Raw genomic sequence first — 25,111 nt, forward strand, 5'->3', positions numbered from 1 at the left:
ACAGCTAATGGTTGCTTCCATTGTTCATTCTCAAATCTTAGAACGTCAGCCAATCACTTGCGTCGACCCTCCATTATAGTCATGACGAAGTGTGCACAGGCCATAGAGATTAAGTATGGCACAGGCAGATTAGTATTTAAACGACAGTGTGTGAATAATAATGAGATAGCCTTGGTTGTTGTTGTTATTTTTTTCTATGTAAGCACGACAGGCGTATATTACGTAGTAGGCCTACACACGTACGTAATTACGTTTTCATATGTGTACACATAACTGCATGCGGTCAAGGCATATTTCGACTTAGATCTCCGGTCTCGTCTCCTACCTTCTGCTGTATCTAAAGCCAACAAAAAGGTGAGATTATAGGCTGCCAGATTATATTATGTTTGAATTAAATGAAGAATAAAATATTCACATACGTTTATATATAGTGGTAAGAAATGTTGGAAAAGATCCCAAGTTATCGAGTAGTACGCACGTCATTGCAGCCATGCCACGGCCTTCCCCGCGGTCGCAAGGCCTTGTTGCGCAGCATACAGCACATGCACAAGATAGAATTTTGCCGAATAACATGCCGTCCAACTGACATCTGTTTGGAGGGGTTGTTAGCAAAAAATAAAATGTGAACAAAAATTAAGGCTTTTCGGTGGAGTCAGATGTACATTTATAATCTCAGGGTGATGTATCCATGAGCAAAATACCAGACTGCCGAGTCCTGTAATTTGTTGTAACTGCCTGTAGCTAGTATCTCCGCCTACAGACAAAGTACGGTCTCTATTCGTTGTACTACAACTTGTATTTGTAGTAGATGCCTACTTTTAGTACGAATATACACCAACAACATGGTGGCCTGTACTTCAACAGAAGAAGAAGAAGAAGTTCTAGTACTTAGTATTACACTACTAATGATGGTAGTTTAGTAGACAAGAAATTCAACAAAATTGTATTTGGATATTCTACTTCAAGGAAGTAACTAAACCAGAATATTCTGCCAAATCATTAATCATTAAAGTTAGGTAGTATGTGCATGCTTATGCATGCTCAGATAGTGAGCAGAATTATACAGATTTCTAGAGGTTACCTCCTGTGTTCTATATTTGAATTTTGATCCTCTGTTTTTTACAAAATTTCATAATAATTAATAGACTAGCCTAGGTCTAGATGCTAGACCAAAAGCTTCAGTCTCTCTATATTGTTGGTTGTTCCACTGAGACTACGTCTGGCTCCACTAGACCTCCGATTATATTATAGTATTGGGGATTGTCAACAAATGTCAGTTCTAAAATGACCCATATCGGACGGTTATTTCTGTCTAGGTCTATGCATGCTTATATTGATTTTGATTCATCATGGCTTGCATGTGATATAAATAGACGTTTCTTGAGATTTGCATTTTGCTGTTGTACAATTTAATATATAGGTCTACATGTACATTTATCATATATTTTATAGAAGTTGTTGATTTTAGGAACAAGAATAATTTTGTGAAATTTTACCTTGTTTTAGTGAAACTTGGACCTTGAAAGCCTATTAATTATCTTACAGTGTGTGTGTACAGGAGAGGTGTGTGTATGCATGTTGTGAAACGTGTGATCCTGTTTGTGAGGCCAAAACTTTAGACTCGTATATCAACCATTGTTCATCTCAGACATAGTTTACCTTGTTTTAGTAAAACTCTGACCTTAAAAGCATATTATCTTACAGTGTATGTGTACATGTACAGGGTACCTGTACATGTGTGCGTGTTGTGAAAAGCTTGATTTTGTTCAGACCGAAAGCTTCAGACTCATATATCAACTGTTGTTCATCTGAGAATACGTCTGGCTCCTCTGACAAATTCATAAATAAAGACATGTCAGTTTTAATAAAGAATCCCCATACCAGACTGTAAATTCTGTATAGACCTTGTATTGTTGTTAACTTGTTATTGTAGCTAATTAGCTATCGATTTCATCAATGTTTTATCAATTTATCAAATAATAATGTAATGTGTTACATGCATTTTTTCTTCAGTATGAACCAGAGAGAAATTTAACATTAGATAGATACTTAGGTGCACTGTGCATCAATGTGTTGTAGACCTGACCTACATGTGCATATATATTGAACTTTGATTATGAAGCTTTGCTGTAATATTTTATAAATTTGGAAACAATGTACACCCTGTATTATATAGGCTCTAAATCCATGTAAATATATGTTGCTCACTCATGTACTACTAAATAGACTGGGTAAGGGGGTAGAGTATTCCAGTTTTGTTCATGTCATGTGACTCATGGTTGACTTACAGTATGAGGCTGACTGGGCCGGGCTATACATGCAGATGACAGATACAGATAGCTGTCGGTGCAAGAAAAATCTACATTGATTTGAAATGGATTTCATGGTAATTTTACCTTGTTTGAGAGTTATGTTAAATATCAAATAATATGTGTATATATTTTCATCAGTATGTAGATAACTAGGTTTATTTTTGAAACGATATACCCACTTATTAATTTTTAAAAGAAGTATTAATACCAATCATACCATTTTGGAATTTGGATGTTAAGGAGCAAAGTTAATTTCCATATTTTTTTCTCTGGGAATCATTTCTCATAGGAATTATCTTTTAATCAGTTTACCCTTTTCCCAGATGCCGATAATGCAAGCAAACAAATTAAAATGAAAAGTTGTGAAATATGGTGCTTTACATTTATACTTTCACATGTGCATGTAGCTGGAGTATACTAATTTTCACATGTATGTGTTTGTATATTTATGTCGATCATTTTAGTTCTTGAGAATTTGGAACGTTTATCTAACAGATTATTTGCCAATAATACCAGGGAGTCTTTTTCAGGATATTTGAACATGTAACTTAAAAATCAAGCGTGGTTTTTTTTTTTTTTTAAGGGAGAATGTCAGAGACTGAGAAAAAGAGAGAAAGTCAGAGACTGAGAAAAAGAGAGAAAGAATTAAAGAACAGATTCATTGCTGCTAAGTTTTAGATAAATTCTCATGAAATCGGATCATCATAAACACCTTCTACGCCTTTCAAAGTATGTTACTAGCACGAGGCAGTTGCGAAACAGGTTTTCCCACTATTAAATCTTCCCCCTCTCACTCTCTCTCCTTCTCCTTCTGTCTAACATTTCCACTATCTGTCTTTATCTTCTTTGTTCTTCCACCTTTATATCCTTCCCCTTCCCTCTCTTTGTTCTCTGCCTACGTGTGTCCGATTATCTATCCTTTGTCACATTTCTAATGCATTCATGTATACATGTATATTCATCATGCTCCATTAACTAAACTCCACATCATATATCTTCCACGTATATAGTTGCACTCCGGAAATGTTACTTTTTAATAAATCGATGAGATACTATCATTTCAAAAGTTTTAACTAGTATTGCTTCAAATAAAGTAGACACATTACCACCAAGTCACACCAAAGTCTATGGAACAATGTAACGTTAGAACAATGCATGCAGTCACGCGTGACACGGTGTGGGACTCTACTTTATTCCAAGAAATACTGTATTTCTGATGGAAGTAAACCTTAAAAAATATGCACTTCCTCAATTATTGGGACTTATTTATTTTACAACTTCGTTGTTGTTTTTTCTATGCCGATGGTTGCCTGCTACAGGGCGTTGCTTTTAGTGTGTAATTTTGGGATGTTTCGTTTACTTTTGCTTGGACTTAGATCTCTTTCTTTGATTATTCATTTGTGTATAGTTACTTTCGATATCATATTTCTATATAAAATTATTTGTATCAAATTCTGGACCCCTTGGTGGAACAGCGCCACCATGTTGGTGGATGCTGAGTAGGGCCATCCAGTCGTTTATCTCTATAATATTGTGTAATGTTTCGATTATTGTACTTCTTTTTTTACGGTAACAAATTCAAATCAAATCATGAAATTTGTGTAAGTTTATTATGTCTACATATTGTTCAATTAATCATTGTTTAATGTTAAACTAAGTATAAACACTTTTCATCAGATGTACTGTTTCTTGTACTTTTGTGTATATGAGTATTCCGTATGTTACATTGTTTCAGTTTTGCCTATCTTACCTATAGCAGTCTGCTTTTCCTGACTTTCCAATTTCTTCTGTTATAGTTGTGAATAAGTACTTTCACGATTTCAACCGTCCTTGCTCTCTCTCTCTCTCTCCCCCTCTCTCTCTATCTCTCTATCTGTTTACCTTTCTTTCTTCCCTCCCTCTTCGTATCCATATCTACCCCTTCGCTTATCCTTCGCTAACTCTTGTAATTGTTAACATATGCAGTACGTTTAATATATATATATATATATATATATATATATATATATATATATATATATATATTCTTTCTTTTTTTTGGGGGGGGGGATTTGTGGGGAGAGAATCTTCATCAACATTGTCTGGGGTCATGTAGAAGTTCACTTCTAACTAACAACTTAGAAAATGTGCATTGTTTATTATCGATTGTACCCATGTTGGGGAACAAACGGAGGAAATAGGAAATAGGAAATAGTCGTTAAGAGGGAAATTGAAGAGATACTGTTCTACTTTCAGCACAAAATAATGCCATTATATTGCTACATTCAAGGTAAAACAAAAGGAAATCGTTGATAGTACACCTATGATTCAACTATATGCATCAAAGCTGATATTAGTTCTATGTTAAATTGTTACGCCTGTGAAAGGCGCTATTTGTCAGGAATTAGTCCCAGATGCAAGCACACCCCCCCCCCCTCTCTCTCTCTCTCTCTCTCTTGATACGTTTGTGAACTTGCATTTTGACTTATATCTTTATTTTGAAAAGGATAAATACTGTTTATATCATGGGATTGTGACACTATATATCATGTTGATATCATGATATCCTCAAGTTACACTGATGTATGTTGAGATTTCCTGGTTGCTACATGTATGTACGTAGTATTAAATGTTTTGATACGTTCATGATACAGTACTCGGTAGTTGTGCTGACTGTTGCATTACCGCCTTATATGGTATATTTGACCCCTGGCTCTTCCCTTCCCCGACTAGACTGACTGATAGAATCGAGGAACAGGTACAGCGCAAGTTCAAGGGCTCCCAGGCAAGCACAAGCTGGATGGGCGTAGTGGGGGTGTGTCGATCGGCCATATTGTGTATCTACGAGTTTTGTGTACATGTTGATAGTCAACAGAGAATCAGAGATCACATGAATCTAGATCCAATTTTCTCATGTTAATCGTTTATTTCATCCTATGTAAAGCCTGGATATAGCCTAGGCTATATTATACTCGCTGTGAATGAACTCGTCTGAGAGATGTGTGGTATTCGTAGTAGTGGAATTTGAAACCGAGCTATGCCGTTGATATGTGTAGTATGGAATATGATATACATGTAGTTCTTTATCCCCCTTGTTCAGTCATAACTTTGTAGATGGCGGCAGTCCGTGTAGTCGATAGGTGGTATAGAGATTACTGCATGGGTGGCTGCCTGTTTTAATCAAGGTAGTGAAAAGTCCCTTGCACCGTCGTATGTAATGTTGACATACTCCATTCATATTTTGCTTATTGCGAAAAAATTTAGTCACAAGATTGCTGCTCAATGTCATTCGTGTATTCATTTATTTTTAAAATAAAAAATATTGAAAAATAATTATTTCCATGTAGAAGAATTTTAAAATGTCTTTAGTATTAATGTCCTAGGAGAGTGACTGCTCTTGAAGTGCACTTAAACAAGAAAAAAAAAGATCTTAATGCACCGACCTATACACTGTTTTTACACACACGCACAAAAAAAAAATCGCTTTCAATCCTGGAAGTTGGACTTAATATTATGGAGAGCCGTTTGTAGCCTTAAAATAAAATGTATTCAAAAGCAAAAACCCAAGTGTAATCTTTTCATGAATTCCACATCAAGAACTTAAAATCTCCTTGATAATAGAAAAAAATGAATGATTTGAATCGACATTTTATGCCTTTTTAAATAACTTTTACAAAATATTTTCAAAGATGCTAACGGCTTTCCATGTTCGACTAAGGATCTTTTTGAAACACCCCAGTTGTGCAAAACGGCGTAACCTGTTGCATCATTCGTATGCAATGTGTAGTACTCGAACCGAAGCATTTTACAATACCTTCTGTGACGTCATGACTGCCATGTAAGACGTGAAGTAACTCGACACCAAAATCCATTGATTGTACTTCGTACTTATCTGACTGTGTGTAGGCCAAGTGACTTCTAGTACTACCGTACAACCCACGATCATATAAGCATTGTATATCTAGCGTGTTTCATTTGCGATCGTGTCCGTCTCATCGTTCGGATATATCACTTGAAAGAGTTCTTTTCGCATCTGAACGTCGTTGAGTCCTCTAGCTTCTATCTCTTTTCTCGTGAGCCACAATCAGTGTATGGACAATTTTGTTATGAGATTTTTCTTTGTCATCGTTTTCTTTTTCAATTCTGCAGTTATTAACAAGGAATAATAACAATGATTGCTGTTTGCCCTCGTGAAATTGTATACTGCAATGTATATTCTCTGGCTGAGTCTGTATATTCTCTGGCTGGGTCTGTATGTAGTAGTACTTCGGCAACCCATAGAGCTATCAGAATGTCCAAATTAGTATCAATGATATTGGTCGGATACACGGATTATGTTTTGTCTGTTTATATTTTTTATACGAATTGGGTTTCAGAGGCATCTTACTACATAATTTTGTTGAAATAGTGTAGTACTTTACAGTTTGAAAGTACATGAATGGCATATTATTTAGTGTTTACTTTACCATTAACATGGCATAATGATGATTGTTTTATATTCTCTGACTCCTGTTCTTGTTCCACAGACGACTAATACACGATGCCGCAGAGTGCTACAAAGACTCTGGAAGTGCAGGCCGATCTGGATGACGGGTCTGCATGGCCGACCACGGGGTCGACCACGGCACCGGTCGCTAACGGCGTCATGCCTTCTAACCCGAGCAGTCAGATGCTTGTAGCTGATATCCAACCTAATGGAGACATGGAGATGGACACCATGAATGTGTATGTTGTCGGTGGTAAATCTCCTAGTCGTGAAAAATACACGGCCATGGAAGCCGTCTCTGAACACACCCAGACAAGGTTTGATGCTAAAGGAGAGCTTGAACAAGGCCCGTCGACGAGAGCACCCAAAGATAGGTAAATTAACAATCTTCCCACATACTTTGTCTAAATATAATTATGTAGTTGCAATACATTTTGGTATTGAAAAAGATGTATAGAAGTCATTTTATGATGATATTGATTTTACTCTCATATTCACAGATACTTGATAGCTGTCATCATCTTTGCCATCCATGGAATTGGAACTCTTTATCCCTGGAATAGCTTTATCACTGCAGAAAAGGTAATTTAAAAATACATGTACATAATGTAGCTTCAACTTCTCCCGATGAAAATTATGATTAGAAGGCTAAATTGTTCTAGTAAGCATATTCATACATAGAGATTTATTTATTTTAAAAATGTTGATCGTCATCTTTTTAATATCTCGTTATAGTCGTATTATAGTTTAGAACACAATAGCTCTAGTAATAACAACAATAAAGTACCTACAAATACCGTTGTTGATCATGACATCGCATATTTTGTTTTATCTTTAGTATTTCACCGAGCATAAGTTTGCTAACGTTAGTGACGATACTGAATACAAGGACAAGTTCATCAGTTACCTTGGTATCGGAGGCTTCATCCCTAACGTCACGTTTCTCTTCATCGCTCTCTTCTTTCCACCAAAGTAAGTTACTCTCGTCAAACGTCATTATTTTCTTTTTCACGTTTCAAATTAAATTGTAAATGTTATGGCCTTATGAAACAAAATAATTTGCAGTGCTTTTATTATAAAATTGTAAGTTTTATTTTATTTTATTTTAAATACAATGTGTTGCATTCAATGATTTTCATTAAATGTAGAAGTCACCTGGGGGCGTTTCACAAAACTTGTCATCAGTGACAAATGACAGTTGTTGTTATAAGCTACTGAAATCCTTGCTTCTGATTGGTTATCAGCAAATTTGTCACTGATTTTTGTCATTTGTCATTGAAAAAAGGCTTTGTAAAACGTGCCCCTGGTCATAAACAAAGCAGTAGAAGAAAAACAAGTACACACACAGTACATGTAAAACATATTTCAAGTTTAATGAAACCAGAGTCTTTAAGAGAGTACAGTAGTTGCATGAGCAGGTGTGGGTTTTCAGATGTAGAACGGGTAGAAAGCTATGATTTCCTAAGCATGGCGTCCTATTATTTACTGATCACATTTAATGTAAACGTCATGAACCTGAAATCGTGTTTTTATCGTTACCTCTGTAAAGAAGTTGCTTTTGTACTGTCTGCCATTAATTGGGAAGAAATGCAAACATTGTTGACATTCATTTTGGGTTAAACAAATATATTTCTTGCCGGAAGAGATTAACGCCACTCTTTGAACAACATTGAAGTTCGCGATTAGATTGTTGAATTGCTTTGATTACCAGTAAGTCCACTGTAGTGGCAGGAAATGTACAGTATGCGGTCTACGCCCAAAACGAACTTCCTTGGTAACCGAGTTAAAATTGGATGAATGCAAGTGTGGTACTGATTCTGAATAGGAAGCTATTTCTTAATAGCGAAAATATATTATATACGGCTAGAGTTTGAAATAAGTCCATAAGGAAGTTCAATATCGATGGTTTTTCTTTTAGCAGTTTAATGATATCAAGCTGACATATATTCGTTCACGTCTTGAGTCTGTGTCTTGTTGAGAGTTATAATATTATTAATACTCATAGACGTACATGTATGTACAACAATAGACCGCCAATAGACCGCCAAGAAATAAAATGTAATGAAAAGGTTGAGAAATATATACTTCTATTTAAAAAAAAAAGCCTTTACCTTGAAATATGCCGTGCATGCGGCCATGGTATTATACTCCGCGTGTTCGAGCATGTTCGTGTTTGCAATGTTTGCATTTTATCGGTCAATATGATGTAGATGAACGTTGAGTAAACTGCACTTTGCACATTTTAGTCAAGGCTTATTACAGATGTCACGGAATCGACAGATCAACTCTCGACTTTGTGACACGATGTCACCATGTTGTTTGTCTACCGAAGGACAACGCAAAATGGTAGAGGTTTTTGTTCTGTCATCTATTAGTGTCCTGCTGCGCTGATTTAAAGATGTATTGTATCCATGTGACCCATGTCTGTGTGTTTTGTTGATTAGATTATCAAATTCTGAATTGAACCCTTATTATTCTGATCTCACAAAGACATAAACGCACAAGCTGCGTTTGTACATACAATCCTTTCGATTTATAATATTTGCCTGTGCTTTGGTAAATCAGTTGTTTATAGTACTGGTAAGGTGGGATTTGATAGAGATAGTTTGGTAGAATTACATGTAGCTTTAATGTAACGTATTATAATCTGAAATTCTAAAGGTCATTCTTAATATTTGCCATTGTAAATTGAGGTTAGCGTCTGGTGTTTCAAACAGGTTTTACATTTAACATTTAAATATTATTTCTTCAGTCATAGAATACAACATACAGTCAAATGACATAAAGGTTGTACTTCCTGCTTTTGACCCATGTGTGAACGCGGAAGTAAAATAATGCGGGAAACCTACTCTTCCTTCAAAATATGAGAAGGCATTTTTTAATGATATGTACCCGGTACTGTGTGTACATAATATAATAATTTCAAAGGCAACGTTCTTCCAATTATAAATATACATGTATTTCGTTATGAAGTAGTGAATGTACGCTTTCGTTTTATAATGAAATAGCAGCGAATACAAGCTTACTAATGATTTTCTATCTTTCGATTTTGTATTACTATTTACATGTATAACGGTTTGGGTTTTTCCAAAGGGGGGGGGGGGGCAATGAAATATTGACATATAGCTTGATATCAATCATATTGATGAATAGATTTTACTTTTTTTTTTATCTCTCCTGATCAGCATTCCACGTTCCGTGTATTCTACTGTATGATCATGTTTTAGAGAGGACATGTTTTAATGTATGAATTCAAAGGAAGGTTGAGTCAGCGTTGATCGTATTATATAGGTTAATGTTGCATTGGGCAAGCACTTGAATATGCCCTAGTCCGAACAACGGACAAGAGAATAAAGAGAACCATATCTCAGATAAATATTCTACACAGTAGTCGTATATGTTTTTATTAATTCGGTTATGTCACTTGGGGATGGGGGAGGGGGGAGGGGGGGGGGGGTTATATCAAAACTATAAATTATTACACTATTTATAAAGCTCCTTGATTTGACAATAAACATGTAAGAAATCTCTTGTTGCAGATCATCAAGATTTTCGACGTTTGGTGGACTTTTTGTGATGTTTGTGCTGTTCATTATAACAACCATACTTGCTATCGTCGATTCTTCTGGATGTAAGTTTTTCCTTTTTTAATCTATTTTCTCTTTATGTGTAGTAAATGCTGCATTGATCTTACTTGATTTGTTGTGCATAGTGTTGAATATAATACACTTTTTGTGCTGCGGCATATATGCGTGTGTTTTGAATTGCGTTATTGGTAACATTTTATTGATTTTCTTCCTTTTTTGCTATAGGGCCGGAACTTTTCTTTGGAATTACCATGGCAACTATTGTTATTTTTAATGGTAAGTGTTGATCATTTTCATAGTTTATTGTGTCTTAAACTAATTGATGCATTTGATATTGGTATGATTCATGTTGATTCAAGTACACTCATCTATACTTTGTCTTTATGAATGCGTCTGTGTTGTTGTGTGCACGTTCATGATTCACGGTGGGAGAGATAGTACAGTGACCTAGCTATATAGTCTAACCGAATGGTTGAAAAGTAGAGCAATGGAAATTAAAGAGAGGGAAATAGACAGGAAGAAAAAAAGATAGAGACAGATAGAGTGAGGGAATATAGGAACATGAAAAGAAGCTCGTACATCTTCCCCCTAATGGAGGGCTTTCGGAATTCATTCACATTTTACTCAGCAATGACTGCTCCACACCGCGGGGGTAGTGTATTGTGGTTTCCATCTAGACAAGCCGCCCGAAACATCAACAATTACTGTAGAAAGGAAGTTCACATGGGTGAATTACAAACATTAAATAGTTACCAGTCTTCAACACATATCGATGTTCTGGGAAGTGCATACTCCCATAGCCATGTTATTTGTAAAGAATAGTCCCCCAATTTGACGCATCGTATTAAAATTTCTGCCTCTAAAAGTTCCGAATTCTCAAGCGATTTTGATCGTGAAATCGATTGTTCTTTACATCATTAGATATCAGCTGTTCAGGATATAGTTAAACTCTAGTCACCCATTTCTTCCTTCCTTTCTCAGCTAAATGGTAGCCATTGAATGGCAGGAAATTGCAAATACTCTGTCGATTGTTACTTTCATTTTTAGTAAGGAAAGTAGTATATTGTGTGACGGCGACTGGCCTTTTTCAATGTTGCCTATACTGTGTATGCCGGATTATTTCAAATGACGAAGAGAAAATGAAATATGGTATTATTTTTCGTATTGTATTTTGCTGTGTGAGGGTTGCATGTCGAACGTCAATCACATCACATGAGTTTGTTTGTTATAATCTATTTTCACAATGGCTCAAATTGAAAAATATAACACCCGGACTTAAGACAAATACTCATTCGTCATCCAATAGCAGTTTGTCTTTGCTTTGCCACTCCTAACCTACGTTCAATAGCGAGACAGATGGTATTATTCCCTTGCAATGTTAAATATTTATTCATTTGTGTTTTCATGATGGAAACTTAGTATTATTATTTTGGTGGGAGTGTGACGTCGTATTATTGAATGGTTTTTAAAACGGAGGTATTTGTCTGGGATCGTAAATCACATTGTGAATGGGAAATATAAAACCCGGGGAAATATAAAACCCAGCTTAAAAGGAAGGAAATGGGACTTTCCTCTCCTTAATAAACATATTGACTTTCATGCGTCATCATTAGATATCTTCGAACTATTGATCTCTTTTGTCTTGCCAATAAACTTAAGTAGGTCATTCCCATCAACTTAATCTAATCAATATTAAGACGATGACCTGGTGTCAATGTTCATCTTCTCATGCATTGTGTTGGTGACCCTCAAAAACAAGATTTGAATATAAAGCTCGGTTATCACGGAGATTGGCGTATTTACGTAAACACAGTTATCATTGTTTAAACAAGACGGAAGTTGTGACTAAAAATCACTTCTGAAGATACATTGTAAATAATCGTATCATACGCCGTCTTCAAAATACAAGAGGTTACAAACTCCGCAAAAGGTATTTTTAACAGAGGGAAATGCCGGGGGAATTATACTAAGGTTTGACAATGAAAGGTTGACAACGAAAACCAAATGATGAACCTGTAGAAAATTAAAAAAATTACAAAACGTGAACGTCTATCCCAAAAAAGAAAATCCCAATTATTTTATATCTTCATGCATACTCTCGTTTGTATTGTTCCATTTCATCATCATTTCATGGGACTATCTGAAATTGACTTTGTTTCCTTTAGCTGCCTCTGCCGTTTATCAATCTGGGATGTACGCGTTAGCAGCCAAACTCCCAGAGGGATACACTCAAAGCTATATTGTCGGACAGGTGATTATAACCATATTAGTTGATAGCCGTTTCCGTGGTGTTTGCGGTTAATGCAATAATCCGTTCAGTGACTCAGGATTAAAAGATAGCAGGTGATCTAAATCTGATATTGCTTCATGGGTGTCATGAGAAAGAGATCCTCACACGAGACTTATAGGAACAATTTCTACCATATTAATAGCTACGAATGACTTTTTCTTTCATAGTGATCAAATGAAAATAATTAATTTTAACATGTATTACGAAGAGAAAATATGCTTAAATATACATATTAATTTATCATTAGTATCATGTTTTTTCTCTCGCCAGTTTGATAATAGCTGGCTTCGTCTTTCTAAGTAATTGAAATGACCCTGACATATGGAACAATGTCCCTGATATAAGGAACAATGTCTTACTCTTCATGAAACAAGAAAAGAACTGGAGTAATAAGAACAAATGATGGAAGGACGTCTATTAGACTTACAGTAAAATCTGAGCACGTCTTTAGCATGAAAACTAAATCTGAACTCCCTTACGTTTTTCATACGACCTCTTCGAACAGCTGATAGATCAACAATATATTTCGTTTTCGATTTATTTGATACGAGAGTTCCTTCTTTCATAATGTTCAATCTTTTAGGGAATCGGAGGAACTTTTGTTGCTGTCCTGTCTATCATGTCGATAACCTGTAAGTATTGTGTAACTTTAACAACTTTATATAGGAAGTTACTTAAGGTTACAGGTTACGTAATATATGAAACAGCCTTGTCACTTGTACTTTGAGTATTTAAACTTCTGACTCTTTTTCGTTTGAGTTTCATCCCCACAATTGGCACAAATATGTACATATATCCTTTTTTAAAGGGTTTTCAAATGTAATTGTAATTTTGACTTAAATGGCCGACAATTATGTACCATTGCTTGATAACAAAGACATTGAAAACGCATTGGCTATTGCGATTTTACCAATTGTTGTACTCTCAAGACGATGCAATTATTTCAATTGATTCTTTATACATGTACATTGTGCAATGAAGAGAGGAGATCTTTTAAGATTTCGTATCCTCCCTGAAGTCTATTTCAGCGGAGTTTGCCTTTCCAAATAATAAACGTTTGCTGTATATATGATTTAGTTGCAGGAAGCCTCCGTAGTGCCGCTATCGGGTACTTCTGTTGTGCTGTGTTAGTTCTACTCATCTGCTTAATAACGTATGCCATGCTCTTCAAACTGGTAAGAAGTGTGACTCAATGACCTTTCTACTGTTTACTGGGCTCGCATATAATATGTGGGCGGACTAGATTCTGAAAGTGTCCTCTCGTAATGCGATATTATGACTTTCAAATTGAAGAGAGAAAATAAGAAAACCACTAAGTTTGAGAGGAATCCAAATCATCCGATTTCAAAACATTTGAAGTCGCCGTATTATGACATTTCAAAATCCTTATTCTCCTGCCTTTGCAGAAGTCATATGGTTCTTTTGATGTAAACATTGATTCGTGATAATATTTTCATCTTCTCTTGTCTACAGCCGATAATAAAGCACTACTTGGGTCTAGTTACTATGGTTACTAATGACAAAGAGACCGAGGCTGCTGAAGATGATCCTAGTAACCAGTCTCCACCTCTCTGGACCATTTTTAAACAGGTAATGAGTGTATGAGTTATTGGAACACCGTCTTTATTAATCAAATGGACTGGGAGTAAACGAAGTAATTATCATGCAAATAAAATACATAATAAGCACAAGCAGATACAATGGAATGAAAACGTGCAGACGGCTGGATATTTAACAATACAAAAGGATGCGAGAGAAAGACAATGAGAAATGAATAATATTTACAAAGATAGAACGTACTTTGGACTTGTTTCGTTAACGTATTCTGCCGTGAAGCGTCATGTCTACACCGGTATAAACTTGTGCTCTACCGAGTCGTTTGATGTGGCAGTTATTGTTCTGAGTCCACGAACTCTCGATGCATAACCACTTAGGCTGCCTGAAGCGAGTTACTATGATTGAATAAAGACAAAAAGAAGAGGAAATCAAATGTGTATATCGAAGTGTAGTTGAAAGAGCCTCTAAAAGACTCTCGCACCGTCAAGTATAGCAAAGTATAATGTGTTATATTCGTGAGATACTAATTCATGTCCATGCATTTCATTCATGCAAATAAAATATTTTGTAGTGGAAAGTTCAATATACTTCATGAAAGTAATTCGAATATCATGATGAATTACTCAGTACCTCGTGTGATGTCATATATGTCATGTCGCATGTTTTCCAATTGTAAATTTTCCCTACTTATTTTAAAATCAACCTGTTTTATGAGTTATAAAATGAGTGCAGTGTCGGTTCAAGTACCTCGTATAATGTCATATCACGAACAGGTGGTGGTATGCCAAGAGGCCAACTAAGGGAAACGAAAGTCGCGATGAGAGAAAAAGCAAAAGGAAGTTAACACTTGAAAAGTACGCGCCGTTCAAGGCCTTTACTCTGTCTGCTAATGTTGTAACAAATTCGCTTTTCGGATTATAATCGTTAATAAACTGATTCAAATTGGAGTGAAGAGAAGGTTCCAACGACTTTTGAAACAATTAGCTAAAAAGACGTCACTTTACGCGGGCGAGGCAAATAGTGCAAACACTTTACAAATCAAAGCGGATGAGATTTTCTATTGTAAAGGATAAAGACCATTGAATCGGAAACTCATCGGAAGATAAAGTTTCAAATTAATTTCCTATGAAAGAGAGATTCATGGGTTATATAAACAGTCATGGCATTTGCTTGCCATTTCTAGCTATTGATTCCTTCATGTCATACCCCGATATCCGTATCAGGACGATAGCCCCCTGGACAGTAACCCCCGTGGACAATTACCCCCATCCCTAAAAAAGATATAATCCCCAGGACAATTGCCCATCCTTTCCAGGACAAGCAAGGGCAATTGCCCCCCCCCCCCCCCCCCCGCCATGATCATAAAAGGCTTGATAATAAGTTGGGTTTAATTCATTTTTTAAAAAATCCGAAGATGATTGTCCTCAGAGGGGTAGATTGCCCTTCAGGAAGGGGGGGGGGGGGGTAATTGTCCCGTTGGTAAGTGGTAAGGGGGTGGAGGTGATTGCCTAGGGGATAATTGCCCTAGAACCCCCGCTAACATGTCAGGAACTTGTAAACACAGACAAAGAATTGCCTTTTAAAAAAAAAACACAAATTACTCCACTTCTCCGGCGACAATTCGCCCGCCGTCAAATTCCAATAGTCTCATTTATATCAATGACGGATCCAGGATTCTCTGGGGAGAGAGGGGTATAACCAGTGGCGGATCCAGGGCAGGTGGACCGGGCCGGGTCCCCGGCCCCCCCCCCCCCCAAAAAAAAGTATTTTTTTTTTTTTTTGTTTCGTGCTCAAAGGGGGGAGGGGGTGGTGTTGAGTAAAAAAAAAAGATAGCTCAATAGCCCCCCCCCCCCCCCATTTGGCCGGTCGGCTGAGTCGCCGCTAGATATTTCACAGGAATGGGGCCCCCTACCTCGCCGCCGGCTGGATCCGCCCCTGGGTATAACTCTGTATACTTTTTTTTCTTCTGATACCACCCCCCCCCCCCCCCTCTTCATAACTTACTATTCATCTAATCTATGAACTTTTTAAATAAACTTCTATAAATCCTATACCATTTTTGGAATAAATCCCGGAGAAAATGTTGCCATAACCAATAATTGAAATGTCGGAGCACTGGAAGGGTTCATACATGTATATGATGGTAATACCTATCATATTTATCAGTAATGTCGTAATCGGCGATCGATTCTGATCATTCCAAACTTTGAGAAGGGATCCATAATTCGTTGCGAGATTCGTTATCATTTCAAGTGGAGAACCATTTTAAATCTTGTCAAGTGCACAAATCCTATGATTGTATCTCTTTCACAACATTTAGTAAAAAAATACTTGCACACAAAAAAGAATTCAATTTTGAAATGCGATTTTGAACGACGTCGTATATAAATGTGACATATTCAGATGAGTAACTTTGCGACTTTCGTATTTTAATCACCCATATTTCTCATTTTTATTGAATTACGTCCAAAAGTTCATTTGACGGTTGTTACTCGTTCATCTCCGTAACCCCTGTACACACTGTTGGAGACGTTTTTCTTAGAAACCTTTACGGGCAAGATATTCGCCGTCTCGAATCTACGGGAATAGGTAATTTATTTGCTGTGCACCTGGTTTTGAAACGTCAAATTGTAAACGATGTATTCTTCCTTTCTAGATCAAGATGCAAGTGTTTAACATCTGGTTGACATTCGTTGTGACCCTGGCGATCTTCCCCGTGGTACTGGCTGGTATCCCGTCTGTTGCTGAGAATCCTTCCTACTTCCAGGAGGTCTACTTCATTCCTCTATGTTGCTTCTTCACCTTTAACCTTGGTGACTTCTTCGGGAGCGTCCTCCCGGCATGGTTCAGATGGGTAACTATCAAGCGGTTGCTATTGTCACAATCAATTCATCACTAGATTTTCTAAGATTTTATTGTTCTTATTTGAATATGAAGCAGAGTATAATCTTTTAGCGGTTTTATCTTGCCGACATGCTGTAGGCTGTTCATAATATTAAGTACAATGTCAATATAAATTTATTGTGATTTTGTTATACAGTTTGGAACTTTTGTATTCTTCTCAGCCCAAAGAGGGCATCTCGGTTTCTTATAATATTAATGTGTGGGGAATGCCAACTGTATGAAAATGCGGTCGGGCCAGAGAGTTGGCGACGCAAAGGAAAGCTGGTTGTTATTTCGACTGATTGATTACATTATTAATGTAACTTGACATTGATATTTGTGGTGTTCTAATCATTTACTGTAAATATCTCTTTATATTATCAGAAATGGTCCAGCTACACATGGCTGCTGGTTGTGAGTCGCCTACTATTCTACCCAATCTTCATTTTCTGTAACTACCGTCCCGATCGTCGCACTATTCCCGTCCTTATCAACAACGACTATGCCTATGCTTTCCTGGTTGTCATCATGTCTGTATCTAACGGCTATCTCAAGACCGTCATCATGATGGATGGACCAAAGTAAGATATCTTATACTCATTTTTTGTCATATCAGATGTAATATTTATCCCTTTGTCACTTTAGAAGGTGCCAGAATTTTGTTTTTGTCGATCTCGCTTTTGTTTTTTCATCAGAACCAACCAATGAATAATCGTTGTTGAGTTGAAAAACCAATATATTCTTATAAAAATCATTTTCTGTTATTCTACAACGTGCTGACTAGTTTTGTGCAAGTAATTTTAGACAAGAAAACTTGACCAGGATGATATGGGTGTGCATTATGTGGTTATCCCATGGTCTTTTAGCAACAATATGTCTAATGTTTATGATATTGCATTGTCATACAAGAATCCTTTAATTCTCTTTCTTTGTAGGATGGTATCTAATCCGAACTGGGCTGGTAAAGCTGCATCGATGATGGTCTTCTTCCTGATTCTAGGAATCTTCTGTGGCATCCAGTTCTCTCTCTTCTTCCCATGGATTGTTTCTTTATAGAGTATTAACCTCTGCTGTCGGCTGGAAATGTTCCATAGAAGATGATGATGCCCCCCACTGTCCAGTGTGTTTACTACCAAGGACGTAGCCATGCTCAATCTTGGGATTAAACCAATTTGTGCCGAGCATCAGACTCAGTCAAGAAATAGCACAATTGAGTTTACTCCCCCATGGCTACGGCCATGGTGTATCATGTGGTGTACACATATTGTTCAATGTGTAATGGCCATCTATGATGAGATTTAGGTGCATAGACTCAGGGCCGTGCTGGTGGAATGGAAGGGGCGTAGGGAATTTGGATATCACCTTGCTTGTGACAAAAAGAAAAAAAAGAAATGTTCAAACTTAAGATTCTTGTTTTGTTTTCTTAGGTTCCATAGAGTATCTTTATGTTGACCGTTTAAAATATTTACCTTTTATTCATTTAGTTTATTCATGTATTTTTTCATATTTTTTTTTGTGGATAGCCTTTCATGGTCATTCAAGTACATCTACATTTATAGCCAAAATTCCTTTTAGTTCTTTGGTGTAATGTACAGTTTATGTAAATATATATTTATATATTTATATATAAAATAAGAACTAATTATCTTCAGTTTGGACATACACATAAAGTCCAACACCATACACTGTATATTTTCAACTAAATCAGTCTCGCTATTTATGTCTGACATTGTTTCTGACAAATGCATTTACATGTATTAATATACATGTAGTATACTAGAGGCAGTATTCTGAGATCTATATGTGGTTCCACATAAGTGGATTACTAGTAAATTGTTAACCAGCATAAGTGAACCAAAGCAAGAAAAAGGGCTTACCGGTACCTATTTGGGCTTAAAGAAAGACCAAGATTCTAAGTCCCTCTCATTGAGCATTTGCTGTATGAGGTAAGAAGTCACACTAGAATCAAGCCAAATTATTCTTGGCGGAGGGAGACTTTCTTTTGTAACTTGATCCTTGTACATTGTGCTACTAATGATGAATGCTTGTTATGTCACTTCAACTTGATGTTATACATTAATTGTAAATCAACATTCACTTAGATGTCAGACTCGTCATATAATTATGCAGGGTAAACTATAATACTTACAAGGTACATGCAAGGTACATGCAAGGTAACTGTCATTCCAATTTCCTTGATTCATATGATTTTAACATATTTGATTGGTCTTTGTATTATCTTATCTAGGTCGCTATGCCCTAGCTTTATTCATCTCAATCAAATGCTGTTATACAGCTAAGATTGAAATTACAAACACAGGTGTAGCTTGTTATAAATATTATTTCAGTATTATGACTAGTTTAGACATATACATCAAATTTGACAAATACCTTGTACCGTATGCCAGTCCATTATCAATCAGCAGATAAAGTGTTAATACATTCCAAATCATGTGCTATATACAGGGTAATTACTTATGAATCTACCTGAATCTGCCTTAATCTGTACAAATGTACTTAATTTTATCTGTGAAAAAAAAAAATCATGTTTTATTGTACCATTTGTTCAGATATCAAAGAGAAAAGGCTGGACTAAACCATTTTTGTTATTCACAATTTACATTATTGATTCTTAAGTTTTTTGTTTAAAGGAAAAAACTTGAGTGACAGATTAAAGAAGAGGCTGATAAGTGATAATGCAATTTTTAACTCATCTTCCATTAACAGGTCTTGCAGTAATCGTTTGTTTTATTAATAAAAATTAGCCACACCCTCGCACCTAATACACTGCCTGAACATCGTGCATAAGTTCTTTGCATTACCAATATGAAATTCATATGACTTGTAAATTCTATTAAAAGAAAAATTGATAAATTACTGCATTTATCATACAGCATCTCTCGAAAGTGTGTTACTGCTGCAAAAGGTGGTCTGAAATTTCTGTTTTCTGTGTATGTTGAGCTTCAGGAACTTTTTGGTGGAAAATTATGTTTTTTGGCTTTTGCCAATAAATTGTTGCATGTATATTGTACATACATTTGTTGTGTAAAGGTTAAATAAGTAGGATTTATTTTGTTGAAAAGTGGAACAAAAATAAACATTAACATTGACAAAGGCCAGTTTTTGTGCCTTCATACTTCGGAAGAAGAAAAAAAAAGTTATAATGTGAATGTGATAAGTATTTACATTATATCATGTACAAGCATGTTCACAGTGATCCTGATTACTGACTGATGATTAATTAGGGTTGTTGTTGTATACATAGACTTTGTTATAAAAAGAAGGAACATTTTAAGGTGTACAGGTATCGGGTTATTAAATATATTCTAATACACATACAATAATCATCTCTACTGATTAAGTTGGATGAAAGTCTCATATTATTTAGTACAGAAAACCTTTAAAATGGAAATGAAGTATTTGATTTTCTTTTGCTGGGTTTTGAACCACCTCAATCCAGCTCATTCTATCAATTGAATTGATTAAATACAGTCCAAAAAAGTGTATTTTGCATTGTTTTAATGTCAACTCATAATCTTGTACATAGTAGAAACAACAGATTTCGTGTAGCATCTACTTTTGTGACAAAGTACAGTCAAGAAGCTTGTAATATCAGACAACTCATTGGAGGCAATTATATTGGAAATTTTGTTTTACTCTGTTGTTTGCAACATTCAAGAGTATTTTCAACTCTGTAAAGAAAATACATGTTAAAAAAAAACGATGTTTAGTGTCTGTACAATTAAAAACTGCCAAATAAGTTGGTATTTGTTTTTTCCAACATATCATGTGCATGAGGCTCCCAGTGTTCTTACAGAGTTGTGAGAGTAAAGTAACCAGGGTTTAATATCATTATCTTGAATGGTTATGGTTCTTTGTACTGAAGGATACATTCACCAATATAACAAAGTGTTATTATTTACTTCTGCTTTGGACATGGTTCAGTTGACCACTGCCCAGATATTGTACTATGGTTTTGAATGATTTATTGGATCTTCAGAGTGATATAATAAACAAGAAAAAAAAAATGTTATACTTTGTTTCATTGACTGGTATCATATTCCATTTCTCAAGGCAGGCCAGCATAATACATACATACTATGCTCTCAATTAAGGAAAGCACATTTAGAACACTTGCTGCAAACTAGTCTGATACCAACACATACACTGGTTATGAAAAGTATTGATAAGTACATAAACACAAAAAGATGATTCTTTCTCTTTCATTTAAATTTGCCCACAATAGAACTTCAGAGAAAATTATACTGTACATGTCGTACACATTAAAATAATATTATGCACAAAAACATTTTCAACCAATTACCTACCGATACCACTTTTGTTTGCATGTATGCCTGCATAATTCCCATTAGTTATCACTCTCAAAGTCATCAGAGTATGCATCATCCTGTCCATAATCAGCACTCAAATCTGGCTTAAGTTCTAATGTATTAACCTCTGAACTGTCCAAAGTGTTTGACAACTCTGGGGCTAACACAGACATATTTGATATAGAGCTAGTATGATCTAATGAGAGCCTAGGTTTGGGTTGGGGAGGCTGATTGAAGATAGCAGACTTTGCCATTGATCTCCTGGCAAGAGGGACAGGAGAGTTGGCAGACATTTGAGGTTGAGGTATGCTAAGAACACTAGGTGGATATTTGGAGCTTGTGCTACTACTGCTTGATTTGGAAGGTGGCTTCTCCACCTTTGGTGGCTGATCCTTGACACTTCTGGCAGATTGCACAGATTCTGCTGTCTTGTAACTACTGTCATCAGAATGATCATAGTCTGTATGCTCCACTGAATGGTCCTGTCTAGCGTTTGATGATGTTCCTGAGGCTATGGATGACTGGATGTTGGCTAGCTCCTGCTCACCTGTCGATACATACCTATATGAATCTTCAAAGTCATCAGAGTAAGCTTGGGTAGGTGTCACATGCTCTAGTGGTCTCTCGTCTTCTTGTGGACCTTCTGGAAACCCTGGTACAAACAAATGTTTTGGACCCTCCTGACTCTCATCTGAAGATGACTCATCATCCTCCTGCACTGAAGCAGTTGGCAAGTGAACACTGATGCTGCGTACACTCTTCTCGCTTCCACTGGCATCTGCAACAAAGTGGTTAATACCTACATGTATAACGTAATCTCTTTATGGCAACTTATTATTTGCGATACATGCCAACCATATTTACCTATATTGCTTTTTGATAGAATCAAGGAGTAAATCAATGAGGTGCAAATTCAAATGTTGAAATGAAAGAGATCAGTAATTTTTATTAGGGTAATCTGCACAAAAGAAAATATTACTTTGAGCACCATCCATGCATCTTCACATTGCATTCAGACACAAGATTCTGCCAGACTCGCCCTAATTATTTGATACCCTAGAAAACTATTCAATACCACAAAGATCTATAAAATTGCATTGTCCAATAATATTCTTTTTACATTCTTCAAAATTATATCAACATATTGTGCCATGTAGACTACTTAATTTAACTGATTCCATAATAACTGGAATTACTGTATATATGAAATATATAAAAAAAAATAATAAAAATAAATTCATGTGCAGCTTTACCTTTTTCATCAACACTGCAATATGCAGTAACATCCTCCTTACTGATCAGGTTATCTGTGTCCTCATCATTTATCTCTACGGTAGGAATCTTAAAAGTTTCTATAAAGGAAATTGTAGGTGAAGAAAACAAAAACTGATATTAGTAGTGCATTTTCAAATTTGTAGATAAATATCACTATTATGAATGGAAATTTCTAGAATTATGTTTGAAAGTCATACTGAACAGTGAACAGACATGTATAATTTACAATACATGTACATATATTTATGATTAATACGAAATCACTGATCACATCAGTCAATTACTTGAAAATTTGAAATATAGCATACCCATTCCCCTCTTGAAAATGTCATCAGCATATTCCACATCTGGTTGCTCTTGTTCAAAGTGTCTGGCAATCTCTGTAGATATGTTAGCATCAGGTGAAGGCAACATGTTCTCTGATGGATGAGGAGCCAACGGCCTCTGCTTGGTTTCCTTCTCGCGCATCTGAGCAGCAGTTCGCATCTGGAATTTGATTTCTGCAATTCTTTCCTCTTCTTCCAACTGCCGAAAGGCTTCGGGATTGTGTTTCTGGATGCGAAGCTTTTGGGAGTTGGTCATTTTGAATGTTAGTTTGGTTTCTTTTTGTTGCTTGCCATATTGAGGCTGTTGTCTTAACCAACCTTTTGAAGCTGGTACTCCTACTGGAGGCTTGGCACATTCTTTGTGTTTATGACGATAACCTTTCTGAACTGGAGGCTTAGACTTTGATACCTTGAGTCCTTCCTGAGCAACATGAGATTTGCTCTGTTTTCCACTATTTCCATGTTCTACAGAATGTTTAGCAGAAGTTATCTGAAAGTCAGTGTTATCTCTGGAATGCAATATTTGTCCGGCTGTATCAAAGTCCCTTCTGTTCAAAATACTCAATTCTCTAAGGAGGGCCTGAAGGATTGGGAGTTTGTGAAGATGCTCTACCATGTCAGATGTTGATTTCATTCCTTTCTTGTCATTGTCAGAACCCTTTTGTTCTTCTTTACTTCTATGTTCAGACTGCATACTAGGGTTGGCATCTACAGTAGACTTATCTTTCTTTCTGCTTCTCAGGATCTTTCGTACATTCGGGGAAGAATTATACTCTGGAGGATGTATCACATACTGAACTTCAAGATCTTTCCTACCGTCTACATCAGGTGAAGAGAAGACAGAATTATCTGGGGCAGGTACATAACTATTGGTCTTCAGAGGACTAGGGAAACTTCGGTGTTGAAAGACATGCTCTGGCACTCTGTGTCTCCTACTTTCTTTCACTTTGACATCATTTTCTGAATTGTATATTAGAGGTGGAGGAATATGTGTATTGGTGATAAACCAATCATTATCTTCATACGCAGGACACATGATTGCTTCGTTTTCTCTGAGAATGTGATCTGCAGCAATTCTTAAAGATTTCAATGGTCTTTGTTTGCTCTTTGTTGAAACTGGAAAGTCCTCTGTGGTCTGACAAGCAAAATTCACTCCGATGGCTGGACTATTATCTTCAATCCTTTCATGATCACAGCGATGACCTGTATTCTGGGGAACAACTACAGGGCCCACAGTCACACTTGGCATTTGAAGATTTTCCTGTTGATCTGCCATTACATTTTCAACATCGTTGGTTAATGCAGATTCCTTGTTCTTCGCCAGTGATGCATCAGCAATGTGATGGATGAGGTTTCCACCAAGGCTAAGTAAACGAACCCCTAAGGATATCCAGCCTATCTCAGTTCCCATCAAATTAAATACTGGGAATTTCCCCTGAATACCATGAACTGATGGGACAGAGACTCCAAATTCTGAAACATCCTTTCTAATTCTATGCATAACTTCTTTCAATGAGACATTGCAGTGGGCTATCAACTTTGGGACAGGAGTCCAAACATCAACAATCATTATGTAGAGAGGCGTGTTGTCAAGATGAGAAACAAGCGAGTTTAATTTGTACTTGTAAAGAGACGACTTGCCCTTCTTAAATTCATGGTTACCATAGCGATCTTTCAATTCTTCAAGTTGAGGTGGGATATTTTCTTCATATTCCCATGAATGCTGAATAGCTCTCTTCAGTTGTTCCGCTTCGGTCTCGTCCAACTGCTCCACCATAATGGAGGGAAAGTCCAAAAGTCGAAATGCGACTGCGGGCATACGACAAATCACAGTATGTGGGTCTATTCGTAGAGAGTTGACAGCCAACTCCAAAGAGAACAATGTTTCATTGTCATCCATTGTAAGCTCTCCTGTTTAAACTTCACGCTAGAGTTTAAAAGAGTATTCTGTATCAGCTATGCTTCAAAAGATATCGAAATAATGTAAAATAAATCGAAAAAGCCAACAGCCAAAACAGGTTTATCCGACGGACCGCAAACGGCATTTCGAAATTAGAATTCATTACAGGCTTTTAATGTTTGTTG

At 36.4% G+C, this 25,111-nt stretch overlaps 2 protein-coding genes across 3 annotated transcripts; one reads left to right on the forward strand and one right to left on the reverse strand.

Annotated features, from left to right (window-relative positions):
• The first annotated feature begins 213 nt into the window (after positions 1–213).
• Positions 214–20,877, forward strand: LOC592207 (equilibrative nucleoside transporter 1). 2 transcript variants are annotated; one of them, XM_791744.5, is made up of 13 exons: positions 214–354; positions 6,818–7,151; positions 7,278–7,359; positions 7,616–7,749; positions 10,317–10,408; positions 10,590–10,640; positions 12,530–12,615; positions 13,238–13,286; positions 13,732–13,829; positions 14,128–14,244; positions 16,868–17,065; positions 17,479–17,675; positions 18,030–20,877. In XM_791744.5, exons 2-13 carry the CDS (start codon positions 6,832–6,834, stop codon positions 18,148–18,150), a joined length of 1,545 nt encoding a protein of 514 aa, XP_796837.3. In that variant the 5' UTR covers positions 214–354; positions 6,818–6,831; the 3' UTR covers positions 18,151–20,877. The 2 variants fall into 2 exon arrangements, with proteins under 2 accessions (XP_796837.3, XP_011680171.2); XM_011681869.2 differs by lacking the exon at positions 214–354 and adding an exon at positions 6,050–6,380.
• On the reverse strand, positions 20,080–25,084 carry LOC100888354 (microtubule-associated protein 10). Its single transcript, XM_003723820.3, has 3 exons — positions 23,009–25,084; positions 22,679–22,777; positions 20,080–22,203 (listed from the first exon to the last, which is right to left on the reverse strand). Exons 1-3 carry the CDS (start codon positions 24,924–24,926, stop codon positions 21,464–21,466), a joined length of 2,757 nt encoding a protein of 918 aa, XP_003723868.2. The 5' UTR covers positions 24,927–25,084; the 3' UTR covers positions 20,080–21,463.
• Between the last annotated feature and the right edge of the window lie 27 nt (positions 25,085–25,111).

The sequence above is a fragment of the Strongylocentrotus purpuratus genome, unplaced genomic scaffold (assembly GCF_000002235.5).
Source record: "Strongylocentrotus purpuratus isolate Spur 01 unplaced genomic scaffold, Spur_5.0 spur5_scaffold_5, whole genome shotgun sequence".
In the NCBI taxonomy this organism is placed as follows: Eukaryota; Metazoa; Echinodermata; class Echinoidea; order Camarodonta; family Strongylocentrotidae; genus Strongylocentrotus; species Strongylocentrotus purpuratus.